The sequence below is a fragment of the Ylistrum balloti genome, unplaced genomic scaffold (assembly GCF_031769215.1).
Source record: "Ylistrum balloti isolate Yb309-2 unplaced genomic scaffold, AGI_CSIRO_Ybal_v1 Utg370224, whole genome shotgun sequence".
Classification (NCBI taxonomy): Eukaryota; Metazoa; Mollusca; class Bivalvia; order Pectinida; family Pectinidae; genus Ylistrum; species Ylistrum balloti.
The window spans coordinates 1-18,299 of record NW_026782187.1 but is presented as its reverse complement, the minus strand read 5'-3'; the positions used below and the strand labels follow the sequence as shown (position 1 = coordinate 18,299).

Sequence of the window (18,299 nt, the reverse complement as noted above, 5' to 3'; positions counted from 1 at the left end):
CTCTCTCTCTCTCTCTCTCTCTCTCTCTCTCTCTCTCTCTCTCTCTCTCTCTCTCACTCTTAGTTCTGTCTTTCCCTCTCTCCCTTCCTTCTTTCTCACTCCCTCTTAATCTTTCCTGGTCTCGAGTGAAATCTCCTTTCTCTTTCCTCATCCCTTTTCTCTCATCCCCCTCTCTCTTGTTCACTCTCCCTCTCTCACTCTCACTTCTCTCCCCCTTCTGTATCGTGCCTTTGTGCGGACGATATATGCATGATGCGAGTATGAAGTTGTTGATCTGTTGTGCGATACCACCAAGAAGTGTGTTTTGAAGTAAGCATTCAGAAGGGATCAACGTGTAATCAACGATCCGCCAGTCCTTGGTCAATGTGAGTAAAAAATGTCAAGTTTCCAAATGAGAATGACGAAAATCAAGCCACAAGACAAACCAACAAAACATCACCAATACATGGACGAGTGAAATGGGAGTACTTGGTAATGCCCTGATTTCATCCTCAGCATATTCCTTGGCTTTATACAACTTTTTATGAAATACCTTCCCATACAGTTCACAGCTGTACTTGGACCGCTGCTCATCCCTTTCCGAAAGAAAGCTGTCATAAACAACAAGAAAATACCAACATGTGAACATAATCATAACCCAAACTCAAATTTCGTAAAGCTAGGGCAAAATATGGAGATTTACATTGAGACTCATGCATGGCCAGATGTTCCGGAAGAGTAAGCGTCTTCTGTAAGTAAGTATGTCACGTTCTCAAATGAGAACAAGGAACAAAATAGTATGCCGTCATAAAGACTTATTCGGTAGACCCATGGATTGTTTAACAAATAACACGGGTTCAGTTCTTGTCAGATCGCTTGACATAATGTAGTTCTCTTATCATTCACAAGGAAAGAAGACATTTTTACTCACAAATCACCAATTTATGAATCACGGGATTGGTTTTGAAAGGTCTGTGTAGGCCTTGATTTCAAATTCTGGTGGGTATATACGATAAACGTGGTCAATAAATCTTTTATCATTTTAAGACAATATTTCATCAATATATCTGAAAGTGGAATTAAACTACTCTGCATGGTCTTTGTGACCTGATATTATCAGTTCTTCGATAATTTTGCGTCGTATGAAAACAAGAATAAGTCAGCCAGAAGGTATGTCAATTGTCTGTAGGAAGATCTTACCACTACACTTGAAGAGGATGTTGTCAACCAGACATTTGATGGGTTTTTTCTCTACTTTGATTTGGGCTATTTTTTCCATTAAATATGCTTAAAAAAATCCCAATCTTATATGTGAACTGTCTTTCACATTTCTTGAAAATGAAAGCTTCCATAACAAGACAAGGCGTTCTTTCAATTCAGAAAATGGTATGGAGATGTCCATAGTGGAGAAATCAAGTTCCACTGAAGTCATTTAGGCAAAATCTTTCTGAGAAATGAAAGTCAGGAAAACTTTGTTGTCATTTACACTACTAACATTTAGGGTTGTTATGATTATTCATAATTGTTACCACTACTACTATTACAGAACATTTTAGAACTTTAAAGTCAGATGATTGTTAAGTTCCGGGTGCCTTTTGTTCTATCCTATAATGATGTTGTATCAGGTCCATATATATTTTACACGAGTCTTTTATAAACATTTGAACAGTCTATCATACGAAAATCAATAGTGTCCCCCCCTGACGAAACCTTCCAATGCAAAACTGTGACATATATTCGTCTTCTAAAAATTATCACAAATATTAGTTTCAGAATTAAAATGAATACAGGCGAAACTGGTAATGATGTGATGAAAAAGGTGTACACACCAGGGAAAGCCAAGGAAGAGGTCAAGAGTATTTATAACATCTGGGCTGATACGTACGAAATTGTAAGTTATCAATTCCCGCCAATCTACATCAACTAGTGAAAACCACGATTCCATCAATTTTCATTTCAAACGCAAAATAATGTTCAGTACAAGTAGACGTTACACATCAGACGGTTGTTCTATATGATAGTTCTATCACTCGAGTTTGTAACTTTTGAAAAATATCTGTTTACAATATCAACAATATGATGTGGCATGTAGTGAAATATCGTTAGTTTAAAAACATTTCTATTCAGTAATATTTGGAAGCATTATAATATGTTTCGAATAAACAACATAACAAATACCTAATGGATGAATAATCTTTATAACAATAGATCAAGTCAAATAATTAAAACAATAATTAAACAGTTGTTCCACGTGTGTATGAATATTTCTTTGTAATTGTAATAATCGATGTCGTAGAGGTGTTACAAAACCATCTTTATGTGGTAGAAATTATATTTTCTGATTTTCTCTTTTTTTTTTCTTATTAAAGTCTAAATTTCTGTTAAAATGTGTGTCTTTTTTACAAATATTCACGTGTAAGATTTTCGAGTTTGAAATGCATAAATTAAACAGCTATAAATTAATGATGTAGCGGATTATATTGTTCAGTTAAAAAGGAATCATTACATTCTCCACCAAGCTGTGTGTTAGGCGTGATGATTTTGATATCCTCACTGTTTAATTTCCATTTTAACATTGATATATTGTGCTTCCAAAACCTATAAGTTTATAGGTCGCAGTTGGTTCGTTAATAAAGGGTTGAATTTGAATTAAACATATGTTAATATGTATGACGGTATTTTCTTCGTTGTTTTCATGCAAGGTTTAATCTCTTTTGTTATGATTCAAACAAAACATAACAAAATGTAATTAGGCAAAGTTCTCTGTTACTTCAATAAATCAGACTTGTATGAGCACAAACAAAGTCAAATCAAGCATTCATTTGTTCCTCTAATCCTGTGATCCGATCTGTAAATGGATATCTGAAAAAGACGAGAAATATGTAGATTTGTTAGTGATATTGTTTTTTTTTTTTTTTTTTCAATATCAATCGTTTTTATTCTTCACTATAAAAATGTTACATGTACTATTGTCCAGACACATGTCAATTTATAGGATTTAAACCCTGGCCGATATCAAGGTCCGTTACAGGCAGCTATTGAATGCTGTGAAGTTATACCAGAAGCAAACAAAAAGAGTGCCTTAGTGCTCGATGTGGCTGCTGGAACAGGATTTCTTGGGAAAGAGGTATAACTCGGGGAGTTCAACATGTTTTGAATTTAGAACTTTTGTGATCAGTTTCTAAAAATAAATGTAACCATTAGATTGGAGAACAAGTAGGTTGATCGACAATGGAAGTTATCATGGGTTTTGTTTTTAAGTCAAACCTGGATCTTACCCAGGGCCTCATAATGTGACTCTTATCTTACTTGGTGATGTACATCTTGATTGAAGTTGTCAGGACGTCAATGTTAAATGAATCTGTATTGGTTTTATAGCTGCAGCTGAAAGGTTTCAGAAATCTTCATGCATTGGACCCATCAACAAAAATGTTAAAGAAGGCCGATACTAAGAACGTTTATCAGAAATTCATCAACGAGTTTATATCGGAGGAGCCACTGATCCAGGTAGAAGCTGGTATGTAGGTAATGGTGATTGGAGAATGGATTACGTCATTCTTTTATCTGTGTATGGAATTAAATTATACCAGTATTTAAACTATTAATTACAATGTTCTTTCTATAGCAGTGGTTTATATATGACTCGATAGAATTGTGCTTGTGTTGGTTCCTGAGAGATATTGAACATATCTCGATGAATGTATATTTACCAATTTAATCTCGAAAATGTATTCTACTTGGAATCAGATAATAAGAAAAGACACATCAAAGAAACGGATTAAAGTCAATTATAAGAAACTGCTTTTTATTACAACTGAAATATAGATTTTGCGATTATAGCATACAGTATAATTCTATAACAACAATATTCCTATGATTTAAGAGAAATATCAATATATTGCTTGATAAGTTCTTATCTTATTACTTAATATTCTTTCTTGTGTGTAATATGATTGATTTGTAACGTTTTGTAAACCACTGACTATTTCTTTCCGTGCAGACACCTATGACATCGTCGCTTCATCCGGAGGAATGGGTCAAGGCCACATTCCGGCAAGTGCATTATGGGAGATGTTAAGAATAACCCGTAAAGGTAATAACTTTCTATATTTTTTCTCATTTTTCCTGCTCTTGTTAACATTTCACTATAATCCCTTCTAGATATTTTGCAGTATTCCAACACGGAACAGCTGTATGCAGTTTAATTCATTATTCAGCTCTACTGTAACTTCTATTTTTTATTTTAAAATGCTAATCGCTTGTGCGGTTTTTGTATAATCCTTTGAAAGAGTATGTGGTAAACATTGCCGGTGGACTTTAAGTACCCCAGATTTGCCGTAACCTGTACGCCACGTTTTAATTCATTGTAATATTGACACGATTCAGAATATACACATGTATTTGACGTAGTTTTAAGATTATCTGACATATAGAAATCACAAAATTTATTTAATTTTGTAATTTGTGCACCTTCCCGTCTGGATTGTGAATTTTATTGACATGTAGATAGATATATATTACAAAAGGATTGGACATAAGGCAGAGCATATTTAAGTCCTCTCTCATACATAACATCACAATGGTACAAGGCAAAATACATTAGTGTACAACATAGTCATTAGATGATAGCATTGTAATATAACAGAAGGGAAGCAACTCCTATATACCTGAGTTTATTTGATGTATGAAAATTTATTAAATCTTCAGGCTAGTGAACCTCCTGTCAAGTTTTTGAATTTTCTTATTGTTACTTTGGATTTTTCTCAGCTGTATGATTGTTATGCTTTATTGTAGCGGACTATTAATTTGTATTGAAAGGTGATATTGACTTGTGTATCTTTTATTCAATCATTGTTAGACGCTGATCTTGCATTCTTTCTGTCTTGCAAAATTACTTGATACTGACAAATGCAAATTTTATCGTTTTGTTGTGTATCATCTGTGATTATCCTATCTTTACTTCGGGCGCTAAACCTTATCAGATGATATGTACTCAAATGAATGCTTCGCGCAGATGATAAAGTTTGCCATTACAATCCCTTTGTGCCTATAATATATTTCTTGTCAGTTCTTCAATTTTAATTGTTGTATTTCAGGTGGATTTATCATCTTAGTGATGCGAGAGGAATACCTGAGACATCCGCAATATGACGGTATACTGGAAGTGTTGATGGAAAACATGGAGAAGACTAGAAAATGGAAAATGATTAAAAAAAGAAAATTCCGAAGTATTTTGAAGAAAAAGAAGGCGTTGTATTCGTATTCGAGAAAGCATAACTTTTGTGTGAACAAAATGATTACTGACGGAATATTTTTTTCACTAATAATTAGATTGTAACTTCATACGGAAGCCGGTTAGTGCCCAAGAGAAATTATTATGTCATATCATAGTTACGTATGAGGTACTCAGCTGTTATTATACCATATTCTTTATACTGAGACCCTAACTACCTACCTTTACTTCATGTCTATGTGAACTAATCATATATATATATATCTGTATATTCTTAACACTATAACTAGCTATGAGTGTTTTTGTATTATGAATATAGGAATATATATTAGATATATCTGTACCATTATCGTTTATCAGCAATATCATGAATATAATATCAATGAAGTATAATGTTGACATTCTGTCATCACGTGTACATTGAGTAACATTTTCTTGTTTAATGATAAAGTGTGATAGAATTGTCCTACTTGAACACAAGGAATATATATTGTATTGAATAAATTTTAACAAAATTTCAGCACTATTTCTACAAGTAAACACCCGAAGAAGCTTAAAAAGACTTGTTATCCTTCTTAAAACCAACGATTCTCATTGGTCGATCATTTAACGTCAATTCGTCAACTATATATTGGCATTTGTAGAGTTTATGAAGGTTGTGTACATTTAATCGGCTATATCTAATCAGCATGTCCAGCACCGTAAAATGACTAAGCGGTAGAGTTTGTTCATTCGACCATAAAAGTTTGAGCCTCAAAGAAGCTTAAAAGTGTCCAGTACTGGTGATTCAAGCAATGAATCCTATATTGGCTAAGCCGACGCCGGCAAAATCATATAAATAACACCAAGAAAATACCAACATGGCAACATAATCATAATTCAAACCGAAATTCCATATAACTAGGGCAAAATATGAAAAAAAAAGTACAAGATCAATAAAATTAGGTGTTCCGGAAGGGTAAACGTCTGCTGCTTCACTGAAGAAACCCGCCATGGAAACCCTCACATCGCATCAGAAATTGAATATTTCAAAATTTCATTATGACGACTGCAAAACTTCCACGCTTTCGATCTTTGATCAACCTGCAAAACACGTAGTTTCGAGTCGGTATATATTGAGATATCTTTACGAAAAAAAATTTAAGAAAAAGCCTTTAATTGTGACATGTAAACACCATAGGTTGGGGACGCAGAAATGTTGCTTTTCAGAAATCGAAAATTTACATTGCAAAAAATGAAATCATAACACGAAGACCTTGCAAAAAAGTCATATAATCATACATTCTAAAGTGACAAGCGTGTGTTGTGTTCTCGACGATCCGCCATATAAATCTTGTTCAATCCGAGTAAGTACTTACAGATTTCCAAATGAGAATGATATGGTGGCTGATTCGGGACATCGTAATATCGGTTCGTTTAATAGGAAGCGATATTGCGATATCACGATACCACGATGCGATATCACGATATCACGATGCGATACTACGATAGCACGATGCGAAACCACGATATCACGATAACAAACCGGCGTCACGGGTTACAATTACTGACTGTATTGACAAAACAAATTTATCTATTTTAAAGCAACTATTGAATATGTCAGAGCCACGAATAGATTATGATTATCTAATGTTCGTGTTCATTTCTTATACTAACTTTTCTATAGTAAAAAATCCTAAATGGTTCATCTACTCGATTAATCAATATCACTTTCCCAGTCTCACCTCTTTCCCAGTATTGTATATACAAAGTATAACACTAATATTCACAGAGATGTGTCTATGATCATAACCATTATTATATACCGTGTAATTGTATCTAAGCAGCTTGCAACTTCATAACGCACAAATAAAATCAATAGTCTAAATTAGATCACTATGATGACCGTAAAGCTTCCACATAATTTTCATCAACTTCATCTTTTGAAAGCCTGTGTTACGAAATTGTCTATCAGTTGACGGCGTCTTGCACGAAAATTGTAGTTATTGGGGATAAACCTTCCTTCTTATAAAAACAATAAGTTTGGAGTGCAGAAATATTGCTATCAAGAAATGAAAGGGTCACATTAGGGAAAATGGAATCACCACGCTTATCATACAGCTTGGTGGAAAGCTGTTGATGTTGGTTTCTTTGTAGAAAAACAACACCCAATAATTAGGACACCTTCGTTCCCGGCCAAACTCGTCCAGATGACGAATTTTCCGGACTACTGGGTATAGTTAACCAGTCGATCTAGCCGGAGTTATCTAATGACATTGAAGTTCTTTTCAGAATGTGTAGCTTTTATTCTGAGTACACGTATTCTAAGTGTCTTTCTTTGTTACGTTTTTCCCCATAGATATCAAGGACGATTTGTTGAATGTCTGCGCGATATCAACATTGATGTTTTTACTGAAATGTGTTATCGCCTACACGCTTTCTGAATATGATATGAACTGCAGATCATTAAATTGTTAGAATCAAGTGACTCGGTTAAGTGTATACATGTATGGGCAAAGGGTACACATATATTTGAAAGCAATAAAATACTGTAATTGAAAATCTGTTTCAGTTTATTGCTCTATGCGTCACTGTTATCAAAAACTAAATCTCAAATGTATAAATTATTGGAGGAGCACTTAACTTCACTCATTGGACGACGTCGCTGATTGAATGGGAACTGAACGTCATTTTGGTTGTAGTGAAACTTGTCGTTTTTTGTAATATTATAAATTACAGTTTAGTAATTCATACGATTTTAACACACAGTTTATACCAAAGGTATAATGGAAATCTGTGTTATGTTTTCTGTAATATTCCGAAACTTGATTGTCCCACCGTTACTAACCATTAGTGTGTACAGAGTTGTCACGAAAGAGTTTCAGAGTGCATATTTCTATTATCTCCACGCTCAATCAAAAGAAAAAACACAAGAAACAATCAACTCTTTTTCATTTACATCGTATATTCATCGCAAGGTACAAAAGATTTATTATCAATACCTTTTGTTTGATTGTTTATTAAGATTAAACTAAGCTAGTGTTATCTTGCAATGAATCCTTATAAGTTTAGGGCGACGACTCCTATTGTCTACAATTACGAATTCAAATGAGTTCAAAATATCTTTACCGTTTGTCACAATTCACCGGTTCGTGACAGAATTTTATGAAATACACATTCAGCATTCAATTCTGCAGTTCTCGTGATGGTTGAATATGGTTTTCGCAACTGTCGTTGTAGATTCAGAATGGTTACTATGTGGTTTGAAGTATTAAGTGTCAATGCAATTCAGCAACACAACTCAAATGCAACTGTTTTTTAAATTTTCACGTAACTGATACATTGCAAATGCAGTTTTTGAATGCATTGACCAGTTAGTAACCTCAGTAAAGTTGCAGTCGATAGGTTAAAAACTTTAAGGTCTAAAGTGCTGTTATACCTCGGCAAATTTGATCCAGTGTTGAAAAAAACTTTCATAAATATTCTAATCAACACACTAGTTTTAATAGAAGAATTATCTTGAACGATAAAATATATAGCTGATCGAGCTGTATCAAAGCACTTACCAGTGTAATATAGGACTATATTTGATGAAAACAATTTTAGTGATAATATAACTTTCGTAGTTTTGGCCAACCAGAGCGTTTCTTTCTAGTCACTGTATTGAAATTCGCCGATTTCCTATTCCGGATGCAAATGATTCGAAAGTTGAATAAGTTGTTTTCTTTCTTTGTATTTCAAAACATTCTTATCATGTAATAACATAAAACGATTGAATGCAACGTAAAGTATGTTTATTTAAAAAAAATCGTCGTCAAGTGTAACGTAAAACTACCTGAACGTCAAAAAACATGCGAATATGAAGAGTGATTGATAAGTTGTGAGCCTTGTATTGAAGAAGTTAAGCCGGGATGTCCTTTGTCAGTTCCATTTTTCCCGACTTTTTATGACTGTGTATCCTTTGGTCACTTCATGTTGAAAAGGTAGTACTCTAACATAAACAAGGCAAGTGACGTTTGAAAAATCGAAGTATATCCATACTGATATGGTAGCAACACTAGGGAATGAATCCCCTTCATGTCTACAATGAATAGATGGGTGGCGGAATGTAAGCATAGCAGGCAGAGCCTTGGGATGGCGCACACCCTAGAAGGCCAGTCACTGTTGTAACTCCAGAATAGTCAATGATATTGTTATCGCTGAAAGGCGAGATATAACTTCAGTACAATTTGGATTTCAGAGATAAGAATGCATTCCACAGGACACCATGGTAAGTCCCATCTAATGGACTGAATGTTAGTGAATAGTAGCGTACTCGTGCTATAATTTTTGTTTTTTAATGTCCATATGTAGGTCATCACTCCGTAACTTTCTGCTGTTATTTTCGCTCTTAATCAAATTCCTTTCTTTCAATTAAAAGTGTAATATTTAAAGAGTGGAAAGGGAAAACTGATATGCGATTGAGAAAAGGCAATTTTATTGCTAAGTTGGTTAGGCGGTGTGTTAGTGATCCTACTTTCTGGGGTTGAGGACAGAGCGGTGGTAGTAAGTATTCCGCATGACCACTTTGACTGTTTATGTTAAATATTTGCTGGGTCAAAAAAGTGTTGGATGGGGCACAGAAAATGAGACTCCAGACATGCAGAGCCTCTGTATGTATCCGTTGATGGGATGATCAGTAACAATCCACCCCGATCCAGTTTCAAAAGTCAGCAGTCTCAGAGTATAAGTTAATAACCATATGTACATTCTATTTAACAATTCAAAGCAGTATAGAAAGTGATTTACATGTGTACGTTTACATATCCCAATATGACTTCATTTCATAGATTAACAGCGTAAATACTTTTAAGATTTAAGTCAAATACATACAAGAAATTACATGTTTATATACACGTAACACCAAATAAGATTTGAATTCAAAATGACTACCCGAGTTATATAGGTGATTTGAAAAGCCAGCCATAAGTGAAAAGTGGTCCAAAGGTGAACTCATTGCATAATTGTACAAATTGCACCATTCTCGATAACATGCAGATATAATTTTCACATCAGCATGTAATTCACCTTTGTGAACTATAAATTAAATGTATTTCTGAGAATAAAGATACACATGTGTTATAATGTATGACCTTTCATCACTCTATGTAGTCAGTTCGACACCATTCATTCCCGACTTCATTACTATATTACAAGCAAAGTTCATGCGTATATTATTTCTCATCGCACCACACGATATTTCGTTGTTGCTTTTCTGAAAATGTCGGCGGAGACAGATGAAGAAATTATTGAAGCTATGATTATAACTGATTCAGACACTACTACATATGGGCATATAGATCGACGTTTTACAAGTCACCCTGCCATAGGACTAAACTATACAAGTAATGTTTGAAATGTGCATTGATAATGTGCAGTATAATGTAAGGAATCAATTTGTTATAAAGATAACATTTTACAATGGGATGGATATACTTGTTATAGAGGATACACTCTACAACGGGAGGGATCTATTTGCTAAAGAGATCACACTACAATGGGAAGAAAGTATTGGTAATATTTGTCACACTCTACAACGGGGAGGGATCTATTTGTTATAGTGGTCACACTCTACAACGGGGAGGGATCTATTTGTTATAGTGGTCACACTCTACAACGGGGAGGGATCTATTTGTTATAGTGGTCACACTCTACAGCGAGAGGGATCTATTTGTTATAGTGGTCACACTCTACAACGGGAGAGATCTATTTGTTATAGTGGTCACACTCTACAACGGGAGAGATCTATTTGTTATAGCGGTCACACTCTACAGCGAGAAGGATCTATTTCTTATAGTGGTCACACTCTACAACGGGAGGGATCTATTTGTTATACAGATCACACTCTACAGCGAGAAGGATCTATTTGCTATAGAGGTCGCCCTCTACAACGGGAGGAAATATTGGTTATCGTGGTCGCACTCTACAACGGGAGGCATATATTTGCTGCAGAGGTCACATTCTACAACGGGAGGAGTTATTTTTTATAGAGGTCACGCTCTTCAACGAAGTGACATATATATCTAATCTTTCTCTTATAAATGCATGTCTTTTTACTACCGACATCATGTACGTGTCTAAGATTTTTAAAATGTATTTTTGACCCATCATTTTATTCATCCGAATATTTTTGACAATCTGTCTATCTCTACATACTATTCCCTATTTGAGGTTATTATAATATTATATTCCATTCAAAATCGATAAAATACTGATATCTTTGCATATCCAGTCCATTTATCACAAAGTGCTGCCGATTGACATCCGAAAACTGTCACTAATGAAATGACATACCTGCTGGTGAAGTAGGACATGACAAAACGTCATGTTCTCAGCTCTATGCTAAAAGCGAAAAGTTAATTTTCATTTGGAAACAATTTTCAAATGCAGCCAGTAGAGATATGATTACATACAAAAAAGACAAAATGTGTTAGGCTGTTGTTATATTGAAAGGAGTTCTTTGCAAAAAACACGAAGTTAATTTTCATTTGAAAACAATTTAAAGCAAAAAGCAAAAATCATACAGCATATTGGCTTGTTATTATATTGAATATTAAACTACAGTCACAACTCTTGCGTGAAGTACGCCTAAAAATGAGTTCTATGCAAAAAGCAGAAGATAATTTTCATTTGAAAGCAATTTTCCAATACATCAACTGAACCTATGTTGCCACTTTGATTTAAAGGAATATAAAAAAAATTAAAGTTTGAAAATTCTGTAAATAGCATGTAATTTTTAGGAATATTTGTAAGATTCTGTCCTGGCCGTTAAATGTTGTGTAGAATGTAGAATATAAAAAATACAATGAATTATTACAATGAATTATGTACAAATATTGTAGGTTATAGTATGTATTTAAAATGTACCACGGTTCACTGGGACTCTTTAAGAAATTATCTTTCAGGTGTTGAATACGTTTTAAGATTATAGAAGATCTTCAGCAAATAGCACTGTAAATGCAGTTGTTCAATGTGCCTTTTTACGTTGTGTCCCAATAATTCTCCCTTGCACATACCTTTGCGATTTGTCTCAGCTTGTTGGTGCATGGTAGATGACCAGAGGAAGTTGCTCGGCATCAATCCCTGTCTGCGATATTCAGCAGGAATGTAATTTCTCGTTTATTCACATTTCTATTGAAGAATTGTACATGTATGCGGTATTTACCGTTTACAACAAAACAATACAATTTTAATTCCTGTAGGATTTAATCTTAGTATTAGCCTCAGTACATTGTCATCAATACACTATCAAATGTAAATGCAAATACTGTTTAGACAGTAAAATGATGATTTTGAATTTTTAAAAATTATATATGTATTAATATTGGGATGTTTCAAGATTCTAATATCTTAGTAAACCAAAGCCTGTTAAAAGATGGGTTAATCCACTAAAAGTAGGTTTTCACTGAAAACCTATTTTCAATTCATACATAACTGACCTTGAAGAAGGAATTTAAGTATGCTGTACTACATGGTCTGCAACAGGGTTGAGGATAGTACAGAAAACATATCACCCACTTTTCACACAAGGGTACCTCTGATTCTAATTGTTATGGAATTAAAAAAAAGATTGCAGTGTCATACTTTGCCACTGAATCTGGTTCATAGGACAAGCAGTGTCTGGAAAGCATTGTAAGACATGTTCAACTTGGTGAAATAAATCAACAAAAGAAAACTTATTATAATGTTCAAGCTTTGTAAGAGCTGAGGAAGAAGTACATTAAAAAAATATAGAATATATAAAATATAAAAATAAGAAATTGTAAATCGACACTCGTGGTATGCGAGCAGCCATGGAGATCCTGGACTAGAGTTTGAATATTGTGTATTATTAGATGCCTAAGTCTATGAGCAGACACAAAAAATCTTGAGTATTCATACTATAAATCAAACATACTACATTTGAAAGAAATACTTCGATATTACATTTACATTTGAAGATTGTACAAATGAACAGCACCTTTTCATAATTTAGTGTGAGATACAGTAAAGTCGAACAATGAATTAAACTGCATCATATAGCTGTTTCGTCCTTCTAGCCTAGTTTTGATTTTGGTATGACCAGTGCTTCATAGTACTGTAGCATAGACACTTTCATTCAAGGACAAAATCTACATTGACAACCCAGAAGTAAATCCCTATGTATAAGTGTAGTGGTTGAAAACGAGCTGCCTAACTATTTACAGGTTAGGATGCCTGCCTAAATAATAATAAAACAATACCCATTTCACTACACTTATAGAGTCTCCTGACAAATGTGGACATTCTATGTGAAGATTCTTCCCTAGGAAGGTCAGTAGATTCTCTCTCTCTCTAGTATGTGTAACTTTTCTTGATCTCTTTATTACAGAGAGTAGTGTTATTTGGTTCAGTTCCAGCCTAGCATTTTCGATAAGAACTTAATCCAGGATATGAAAATAATTACAGGTTTATTAATTTAAGTCATACATCAGAGGTTCCGGATACTAAGACTTCAAGATTAACTTCGCAAAATATTCTGACATCTATTATTTAAACTGAACAGGGGACTGGTAATTGTTATCCAATGTAGGTGGTAATTTAACTTTATTTATATTATATATATGGACGTGGTCAATATGTAAAAATGTCATGCCGTCATAACGACTTATTCAGTAGACCCATGGATTGTCTAACCTGGGTTCAGTTCTTGTCAGATCGCTAAACATAATAGTGTGAGAACTTAACAATTTTTTTTACTCGCCGAACCGGGTGAGTGCCTTTAGAAATCAACTCGCCCAAAACAAAATTCTACTCGCCCAAATTATTAATGGCTACATTGATTCGTTTTCATTAGGTTTAACAATAAAGAATTGTGACATGTTAACATTTGGTTTATTTTATTTATTGAAGTTGGTGACAAAAGTATGTAATCGATTCCAACTTGTAAGTTGAGCACCCATCAATAAAAGTGGTGCTGTGTTTTATCAATCCACGAGACTTCAACAGTTCACGATTGTCTCTGCACCATTTACAGTACATACCGGTACCGTCTTCCGAATCTATTAACCAAGCACGGCCAACCTTCCATTTTGAATTGAATATTCTTTTTTCTGTTTTTCTCATATTCTTTCAGTTTGGTTTTATCGTTATTCCCAATCGGCGTCACAACTGGCGCTTTTGCGCCGGTGAAGCCATACCGTAATAGGGACATGTTTACATGTTGAATTGATGAACCGGAAACACGCTGGATGTAACACTGCTAATGATTAGCGTCCCATTACAGTGTATCCGCCAATCAGATCACGGTTGTATTTGTCAGTGGCACAACCCATCAACAAGTGATGACGTATTTCACAGCGATTTAGCCCGAAAACTGTTACGTGTACTTACTATGGGACACATTACTACTGTACGATTAAGTTACTGTAAAGTCGGATATTTTACAAACGTACTTCAGCGTATTGGTCAAAGAAATTTAAAACATTATTTTGGAGAGAGGAATTTTGTCGTACTCGCCAAACCGAACGAGTAAATTTATGATTTTACTCGCTTGATAATGATATGTGATATATGATATCACTTGCCATTGGCGAGCGGGCAAGTGCCATGTTCGTTCACTGCATAATGTATTTTTGTTACTATTCATAATGGAAGAAGACATTTTTCTCACGGCCTCCGTATGTACATAGTGGAGAAATGAAGTTCCACTGAAGTCATTAAGGCAAAACCTTTTTTGACAAATTAAGAAGTCTTTGTTTGTTGTCACTTACACTACTTACATTTCGTGTTGTTGTTATTATTATTTAATCACTGTTACCCCTACTACTGTTATTGAACATTTTATAACTTTAAAGTCAGATGACTGTTAAGTTCCGGGAGCCTCTTGTTCTATCCAGCAATGATAATGTTTTAGGTCCATACATCTGTTACATGTGTCTTTTATAAACATGTGAATAGACTATCATACGATAATGCCATCCCTGACGAAACTTTCCAATTCAAAACTGCGACACATATTGGTCTTTAAAAAAGTTAACATATATGTTTTTTCCAGAATTCAAAATGAATACAGACGGAACTGGTAATGAGGAGGTGATTTACGATATACTAAAAAAAATGTTCACAGCAGGACAAACCAAGGGAGAAGTCAAAGATATTTACAACAGCTGGGTGAAAACTACAACTCAATCAATTTTCATTTCAAACGCAAAATAATGGTCAGTACAAATAGACGTTACACATCAGGTGTGTGATATTTCTTTCAACCGAGTAAAAGGTCGTGTGTTTGTAACTTTTGAAAAATATCAATGAGAGAAAAAGCCTTGTACCACAGCCGCGAGTTTGTGTGATCTGTTTCTACCACAATAAAACTGTTCAGTACCCAACTGTGTAGCAATATCAATAGTCAAATATTGCTAATTAAAAATAAAAAATCAGCAATATTTGGAAACATTATAATTGGTTTCAAAGCATAACATATATCTAATAGCTGCATTATTTTTATAGCAATAGATTGATTGGAATCTAGATAACAGATTAAATGATTAAAACAACAATAATACAGTTGTTTAAACGTTTTAACAGTTATTAATATATATTTACCAATTTAATCTCGAAAATGTATTCCACTTTGAATCATCTAGTCAAAAGAGAGACATCAAAGCAACGTATGAAAGTCAATTATAAGGAACTGCTTGTAACTACAAATGAAATATAGATTTTAGCGATTTTACATGCGAATAGAAAAAAATATCATTCTATAACGATGATATTCCTATGATTTAAGAGAAATATCAATATATTGCCTGATAAGTTCGTCTCTTATTACTTAATATTCTTGCTTGTGTGTAATGGGATTGATTTGTAACGTTTTGTAAACCACTGACCATTTCTTTCCCTGCAGACACCTATGACATCGTCGCTTCATCCAGAGGAAAGGTCAAGGTCACATTCCGGCAGGTGCATTATGGGAGATGTTAAGAATAACCCGTAAAGGTAATCACTTTCTATATTATTTCTCATTTTTCCTGCCCTTGTAAACATTTCACTATAATCCCTTCTAGTTATTTTGCAGTATTCCAACACGGAACAGCTGTATGCAGTTTAATTCATAATTTAGCTCTACTGTATCATCTATTTCTATTTAAAGATGCTTTTCAATGGTACAATCCTTTGAAAGAGTATGTGTTAGACACTGCCGGTGGACATTAAGTCCCCGAGATTTGCCGTAACCTGTACGCCACGTTTTGATTCATTGTAATATTGGCACGGTTCAGAATATACACATGTATTTGACGTAGTTTTAAGATTATCTGATGTATAGAAATCACAAAATTTATGTAATTATGGGTTTGTGCACCTTCCTGTCTGGATTATGAATTTTATTGACATATATATATATATGACATATTTAAGTCCTCTCCCATACATAACAGCACAGTGGTACAAGGCAAAATACATTAATATACAACATAGTCATTAAATGATAATCTTGTAATGCAAGAGAAGGGGAGCAACTCCTATCTACCTGAGTTTACCTGATTTATGAAAATTACAAATTTTATTTAATCAATAGGCATGTGAGCCTCATAAGCTTTAACATTTAGGCCCATAGTATCACTGACGACAGCTGTATGATGTAGTTTCGGTTAATTGTATCTTACTATTAATTTGTATTGAAAGGTGCTATTCACTTGTGTGTCTTTTATTCAATCATCGTTAGACGCTGATCTTGTATTCTTTCTGTCTTGCAAAGTTAGTTGATATTGAAACATTCGAATGTTATCATTTTGTTGTATATCATCTGTGATTACCCTATCTTTACTTTGGGCGCTACACCTAATTAGATGATGTATAATCAAATGAATGCTTCGCGCCGATGGTAACATTGGCCATTAGAAGCCCTTTGTGCCTATAATGTATTAATTGTTGTATTTCAGGTGGATTTATCATCTTAGTGATGCGAGAGGAGTACCTGAGACATCCGGAATATGACGGTATACTGGAAGTGTTGATGGAAAACATGGAGGAAACTGGAAAATGGAAAACGATTAAAAAAAGGATAATTCCGAAGTATTTTGAAGAAAAAGAAGGCGTTGTATTCGTATTTGAGAAAGCATAACTTTTGTGTGAACAAAATGACTAATCACTAGTAATTAGATCGTAATTTATACGGAAGCCGGTTAGTGCCCCAGAGAAATTATTATGTCATATCAATGGCATAGTTACGTATGAGATATTCAGACGTTAATATGCCATATTCTTTATCCTGAGACCCTAACTACCTACCGTTACTTCATGTTTATGTGAACTAATCATATGTTTATATCTATGTTTTCTTAACACTACAACTAGCTATGAGAGTTTTTGTATTATGAATATAGGAATATATATTAGATATATCTGTACCATTATCATTTATCAGCAATATCATGAGTGATATGAATATAATATCAATGAAATATAATGTTGACATTCTGTCATTATGTGTAAAGACATTGAATATCATTTTTCTTGTTTACAATGTGATAGAATTATCCTACTCCTACGGGTGTGTAGCACAACGAATATATGGACATATTATTTAAATAAGTAGAATAAATTTTAACGAAATTTCAGCACTATTTCTACATGTAAACACCCGAGGAAGCTTAAAGAAATATTCTTCTGAAAACCAACGATTCTAATTGGTCGATCATGTGTAACGTCAATTCCGATTTGATGAAGGTTGTGTACATTTAATTGGCTCTATCTAATCAGCATGTCCAGCACCGTAAAATGACTAAGAGGTACAGTTTGTTTTTTCATAAAAGTTAAATCTTCAAAGAAGCTTAACGATGTCCAGTAATGGTAATTCAGGCAGTGAATCCTATCGCGACTTCGCCGGCAAAACTTGTATAAATAATATCAAGAAAATATCAACATGACAAGATAATCATAATTCAAACCCAAATTCCATATACAGGGCAAAATATGAACAAAAGAAAAAATACACGGTGACTTGCTGAAAAAAGTACCAAGACAATAAAATAAGTAAGCGTCTTTTGCTTCACTGAAAATACCATATAAACCCTCATATCGCATCAGAAATTGAATATTTCATTATGAC

At 34.0% G+C, this 18,299-nt stretch overlaps 1 protein-coding gene across 1 annotated transcript; it reads left to right on the top strand.

The window, feature by feature from the left end:
- Window positions 1-1,759: 1,759 nt before the first annotated feature.
- Window positions 1,760-17,312, top strand: LOC132551872 (methyltransferase-like protein 27). The gene is made up of 5 exons (XM_060216015.1): window positions 1,760-1,870; window positions 2,975-3,106; window positions 3,358-3,496; window positions 3,980-4,072; window positions 17,131-17,312. Exons 1-5 carry the CDS (start codon window positions 1,760-1,762, stop codon window positions 17,310-17,312), a joined length of 657 nt encoding a protein of 218 aa, XP_060071998.1.
- The last annotated feature ends 987 nt before the right edge of the window (window positions 17,313-18,299 follow it).